A 6,688-nucleotide genomic window follows, 5' to 3' on the forward strand; every position below is an offset into this window, starting at 1 on the left:
GTAGTAGGAGAAGATACATTTTTTTTTGGCAAAAAGGTGAGGTAGGTCTTATGTAAACATATTTTATGCTACTGTAGGTGCAGAGTTTCATGTAGGGCAAGCTTTGGAATGGAAACTTCAATTATTCTGCTAAGAAATTGGAGCTATTAAATTCTTATACTGTAGTAAGTAGATCTGAACAGATCATCTCCATTTTGTAAAACCATAAAGCAATGTTATAGAATATGTAAAATCTCTACAGTCGATTCGAGGCCGAAACTGTCATTATGTTCACCTGCACAACTATACTAGTCCACAGCTATATGTATCAGTTGAAGAACATTCTTTTTTTCCCCTGCTTTTGGTAAACAGATATATCATGCATTACATGGGTGCCATGAGCCCATGAAGATTCATAAAGAAAGATATCATCAATTTCATATTTTCTGGAAGACCGTTAAGATCAAGGTCTCTTCAAAGGGAAGATCAGAGAAAATAAATTACGAAAGGAATCACCTAAATTACTAAATTTGGCCAAGTATCTCTACACAGGTAAAAATAAAATCTATAAGCAAAATTTGAATAATTCTTCTGTTATGGAAGGCTTAACTTCCAATTCTTCTGACTAAAATCAAGCATTTTAGCCATACCTCGAAACTATGGCATCCGATATCTTCGCTCCGTACGTTTCATCTTTACAGCAGATTTTTTCCGGGCCAATGCCTGCCAAATCATATCTACAGCATCCCCTGGCTGAGATGGGTATTGATACTCAAAATGTAGGGCAACTTCCTTGAGTCTCTCCCACATCTTCGTCCACTCATCTTTCTCAATTCCCCTAAGAAGATTTACCAGGAAGCCTGGTTTTACAGCATATGATGACCAGACAAACACGCTGAACTCTGAGTAATCCAAGACATCCTCATATGGCAGCTCGATGTTGTCACTAATAATGACGGGGACACAATGGCTGACTATCGCATCAAAAAGGCGATTGGATGAAGGAGTATCTCCCGCTATGTTCAAGCAAAATTTGGAAGATCCCATCCCATGACTTGCTTGACGGACTCCACTCCTTTGAGCACTTCCAAACGTGAAGTGTACATCCTTCTCGTCTTTGAGGAGATAAAAAAGTTCTTGGCGAATAGCTCCTCCCTGCAAAAATACCCAGGCAAAATTAGTCAAATTAGCATAACACTAAATAAATTTCATAGAGATGGAAACTAGAGAGGCCAAACAACAATAATGATGTTAATTGATCAAACAGGACATTATGATTAAGTATATAAATTTTAAAGCTCTTTTGACAAGGTTGAAAAGTGGAGATGTTAAATTTAATCCTCATAACTTACCCAACTCCACTCTTGAGTCATTCTTCCACATTTTTTAGTAAAAATTATGCTGAACACCATCAGAAAACAGCAATTTTAATTAAATTTCTTAAACTATAGCAGATTTTTATACTCATAACTATCGTCAGTATAGGAGTTATAGGATTATCTCAGGATTAACATAATAGTTTCTTTGATCCATGGGTGATAAGATAAGGAGAACAATTACTACTTTATACTTCATGATATATGTTAGACTGGCCTATTTTGCAATAGAGAAAACTAGAATGAGCAGCAAAATATTAAGAAGACTGTCTGATTAAAAATGGCTAAGCTTATACTTCATTCATTCTGCTAATTAAAAGTTTTGAACAACTAGATAAACATTAATGATACAATATCTTCTCAAATACTTTGCTAATACAAACGTTCTCTGTTGCCTGATAACAAAATAGATAGAAGAGAGCGTTGTACTAATAATAATTGTTGCAACTATTCCAATTTTCCCGATCTAATATGGAAAGTGAAAGCATCTGATTATGTTTTAACTTATTCTAGCTCAAGAAAGAGGTCTATTAAACTATTAGATTAGAACTATTGAAAGAATGAGAGGAAAAACCTTGAATCTACAAACCACCACTTCCCAACAAGGAAACAATATCCAAAAAAGGAAATATATTATTAAGCAAGAAGAAATAAATATTTCACATATAAAAACTTATATTGGTGCAAATAGATGAGATTACTCACATCCTTCCTATAGATTGCTCCTTGGAAATATGCTAATGTAGGACGCTGCTCAAATGGGGCTGAGCTGTTTTTGCTGATGCTAGAAACAATATGCTGGTAAGGAGCAATGACATCCTTGTCCAAATTAGCAGTCTTAGCAACATATCTCCCAAAATCTGCAAGAATAAATCTAGCAGAACCCAGCTTCTTTCTCACATACAACAAACTATTTGGATGATGAGCGACGATAATGTGGTCCTTCCCACCAGACTTAATCCATTCTGGCTGATTTATCAGGAACTCCACTAATTGATCTTGTAATTTCCTGTTGAGGCTGACTTTTTCTCTTCCCAAAATCTTAGAATGCCGGTTGTAACTTAGGGAAGCAAAAAATGGCACGAAAATAAAATCTGCCTGACTAGGATTTTCTACTCTAATAACACTACAAGGTCTAACTATTTTCTTAACATTAGATGACAGAAGATCAAGAGTGAGCCAGTACTCCATACTGTGTTGCAAATTCAAGCCACCAGGATATCGTGGAACATGCTTTGGATCACTAACATCAGGCCATATTTGGTTTGGACCTCCCTTCCAATCTAACAACCCGAAATGAAATTCAGGAGGCATATCATACATATACACCCTTAGGGGAGCTTTATCTAGACTACATTCCTCCTTTTCGGACAATACATTGATTTTCTTATTTGAACTTGTATCTTCATGAGGATCCACTTGGATTTCCTCTGCCTTTTGGGTGTCTATTATTGAAGGTGGTAGTGGTACAACAAGAGGCTGCTCAGGTGGTTGTTCATTATTGATTTCGGGTTTATAATCAAAAGGTTCATTTTCAACAACAAATTGCTTAAAAACCGAAGACGGTATAAACGGATTAATCACTGAATGAAATAGAAAAAATGATGATATTATGAGGAAAAACATGGAAAAGGCTGTTATGCTCAGAAGCAACCTTGGAGATGGCAAGGTCTTCTCTGGCATAGCTATTTATTTTGTATACACAAAACATTTATTCCAAATAAAATCAAGGTCTAATTCATGAGATCAACCCAAAAGGATCAAGTCTCTCAAAATGACATATAATTACAGGGTTCCCAACTCTAAATTCTCTAATTATCTCATATCTTACCCACTAAATTGGGTCATTATCCATAAAAATCACATTATATAAATAACCCCAGATTCAGAATTCATACCCAGATTTTTTTTTTCCAATATCACCCATTAACCAAAACTCTCCAACAATTTCAAGTTTCAATTCCCAGATCATAACATGCAAATCCTTAAATAATCATCACCAATTTCTCTTGAAAAAGACTGAAACATAAAAATGTTTCCAAATCAAACCCAGAACTTACTAAATCAGAGACAATCATGAACATAAATGCAACCTGCAGCCAAAAAAAAAGATAATTTATTTGTTTGTTGATTAATTTCTTAGCTCATGTGAACATCATTTTGATAATAAAATTAGGAAATTTCATACAATATAATATACAATTAATGAACACTTTCCCATCAATAATGTTGGAAAAATAAGAAAAAACGAAAAGGGTAATCAAGAAATTAAATTAAATGAAGTGGGTCGATGAGAACTTACAAGAAAAGCAGCTGATCTGAGCTACCTAATTGGAGAATCCATGGCTGCCCACACTCTAAATAGTAAATAAAAAAATAAAGATAAGACCTTTTTATATTTGATTTTGTTTGTTTAGAAGCTTTTAAAGGACTGAAAATGGAGGAATTAAGGCAGGTGCAAAGTCTCTCTTTTAATCAACCTACCATAAAAAAGGAGACAAACAAGGCATGTTGCCTTTATTCAATTATTATTATACTCCTGTGCATTCCATGTGTCTTTTTAGTTTAGCTAACACAATTGTTTGGATTTTTTTATAGTACAAGTATTATTGTTTGAAAAAATTTGTTTAGCCATAACAGTTTAACCAATACACGAATATACGAGGGAAATTCTTCTTAAAATAAGTTTAATGAGATTCAACCCCGTTTTAAAAGTCAGGGAGTTAGACAACGCCTCCTAAGTGGAGAATTGTCATTGCCTCGTAGTAGAGAATTGTCAATTAAATACAATACTTTTTTGTCATTTATAAATGAAAATTTTCTACAGAAGGTAATTAATTTGATAATGTGTTAAGTTTGTGAGGTAAAAAAAAAGTTACGATATATCAACATAACAAAAAAAAATTCTATGCTATTTTAATCTTTTTTTTTTTAGATAATGCTATTTTAACCTTCAATATAAGCAACTAGATGAAAGCCCGTGCGATACACGGTTTTTCATACATAAAATATTAAAATCACACAAAAAAATAATTTTTGTAATCAGATCATACTCATAACATTCTGATTAATTTGCTATTGTTTGTTTAGGATAATTTTTTTTTTATTAATTTATGTAATTTATTCCCCATAATTAATATTTTGATAAGAACATTAAAAAAATAACAAAAAATATTAGATACACATAAAAATAGATAAGAATCATTATTAAAAATAATAAAAACATGTATTCCATTATTTATCTTCTATTTCGATTGAATCACCAATTTCATTCACAACCATATGTATCTACTCCATCTAATAAAAGTGGATAAATTGAACACAGAAATGTTAGCAAAAATAAAATTGATATAAAATTAATCTTTACAATTTTATAAAATAAATCAATATATTTACCCAAAAGTGAAAAATGGTTACAAAATTGATCTAAAAATTGTAATTGTACAAAATCAAATCTATGCATTGAATTTTTTTATAAGGAGTAAACTTTTCTCTCAGTAAATTTTGGACAAAATTGTTGAACAGAATTGGCTTTAATCGAGGCATTGAAAGTATAGTAATCACCCTGTGATTAAAAAATTAAAAAATTAAGTTAATTGAATGACTTGATTAAGGTACCTCAATCACAAAAATTTTGTTTTAATAATAAAACTAATTAATAAAAACTAAAAAGGTAAATTTAATAAATGTAAACAATTTATAAAGATATAATACCTCATCGTTCAATAGGACCATATCCAAACTTATTAAGATAACTTGTTTGCGAAAGGTAAGTATGTCAAACAAGCGAGCGAGAAACTCGTATTTTGATTTTTCAATCATTTTTGCTCGAATTTAATTCTCTAGTTAAATTAGATCTGCATAAACAAAATTCTGTAAACAAAACATAAATATATAATCGTTAACTATCCCAAATAAACACAATGTAAGCAATAGTTAAAAATATAAATTTAAACATGGATTTTAAAAATTAAGCTAAGAATTACCCAGCCATTGATGACCTAAAACTGACAGAAAATTACTAACACAAAATTAAGCTAACATTTGGTTTTTATTTTGACACGAAGTTTTGTTGGTGTCATATGATGCGTCAATATATAATGGTACGTATCACAAATTTTAATTTCATTATAATTAAGGAATAAATTTTACTTTATTTGTTGCGATATAAAATCAAATCTATGCATTGGAATTTTTTCATCATCTCCAAAAATAACCAAAGTCATCCATATATTAAGTGTACAACATCTAATCGTATGCCATTACATAAACAAATAATCGTTAAGTATTCTAAATAAATACAATGTAACTAATAATTACAAATATAAATTTAAACATAAGATTTTAAAAATTACCAGACATTGATGACTTAAAACTAACACAAAATTACTAAGACAAAATTTGCTTGATGGGGTTTTGTATTGATACGAAATTTTATTTGTGTCATATAATGTGTTAGATCTGCATGTAAAAAACATTTAGTAAATAAAACATAAACATATAATCGTTGAGTATCCCAAATTAATACAATATAAGTAATAATTAGAAATACTAATTTAGACATAGAATTTTAAAATTTAAGCTAAAAATTACCCGGCCATTGATGACCAAAAATTAGCACAAAATTAGTAACACAAAATTCGCTTGATAGGGTTTTTTATTGATACAAAATTTTGTTTGTGTCGTATGATGTGTCAATTTATAATGGTAGGTATCACAAATTTTAATTTAATTATAATTAACGAACAATTTGTATTTCTTATCATAAATACTATCAAAATTTATCTTATAATGATAGGTATCAAACTTTATTATAAGCGTTTATCATTTAAATATTTTTTAGTATTTTTTTTTGGATTTCTTATACTCGTAGTATTGAATTATTTTCCTATATTTTTACTTTATTTTTTTCATTAAAATAATTTAATTCGTGGATTATAATCTACGTGGCATTAAAATTTTAGATATATTAAATCTAATTCGTTACTTTTATGTAGGTGGCGACATAATTTTTTAATTCAAAAATAAAATACAAATCTTTCTTTTTATTGGTCGAAATAAGTATATTTCTTACGTGGCGCTCCGAGTGCTCTCCAAAAATGCCTACTTTATTTATATAATATATATTAGATTACTATATTTTAATAAAAATAAATAAAAAATTTTGATACTATGAAAATTTATATTAATACTCATTAGAGAACATTTTACATGATTTGATAACATGTGTTTTTAATAGGTTATAAAAAATTATAGTATAGTCAAACATAATTAATAAATAGTAAAAAAAGTTAGTGTGTTAATTATTTTAAAACGGATGAATTAATAATTCT

The 6,688-nt window shown here is 29.8% G+C and overlaps 1 protein-coding gene across 1 annotated transcript; it reads right to left on the bottom strand.

Moving 5' to 3' along the window:
- Positions 1-354: 354 nt before the first annotated feature.
- LOC110726451 (probable arabinosyltransferase ARAD1) lies at positions 355-3,887 on the bottom strand. The gene is made up of 3 exons (XM_021905931.1): positions 3,658-3,887; positions 2,061-3,448; positions 355-1,134 (listed from the first exon to the last, which is right to left on the bottom strand). Exons 2-3 carry the CDS (start codon positions 3,036-3,038, stop codon positions 637-639), a joined length of 1,476 nt encoding a protein of 491 aa, XP_021761623.1. The 5' UTR covers positions 3,039-3,448; positions 3,658-3,887; the 3' UTR covers positions 355-636.
- Positions 3,888-6,688: the final 2,801 nt, after the last annotated feature.

Source organism: Chenopodium quinoa, unplaced genomic scaffold (genome assembly GCF_001683475.1).
Source record: "Chenopodium quinoa cultivar QQ74 unplaced genomic scaffold, ASM168347v1, whole genome shotgun sequence".
NCBI classification, from domain to species: Eukaryota; Viridiplantae; Streptophyta; class Magnoliopsida; order Caryophyllales; family Amaranthaceae; genus Chenopodium; species Chenopodium quinoa.

What these genes read in the sequence shown, in the direction of transcription:
- LOC110726451 (XM_021905931.1), bottom strand. Translation starts at nt 3,038, where the DNA reads ATGCCAGAGAAGACCTTGCCATCTCCAAGGTTGCTTCTGAGCATAACA. An exon ending in GAGCAATCTATAGGAAGGAT is followed by an intron (nt 1,135 to 2,060) that starts GTGAGTAATCTC and finishes GTATTTTTGCAG; the next exon opens with GGAGGAGCTATTCGCCAAGA.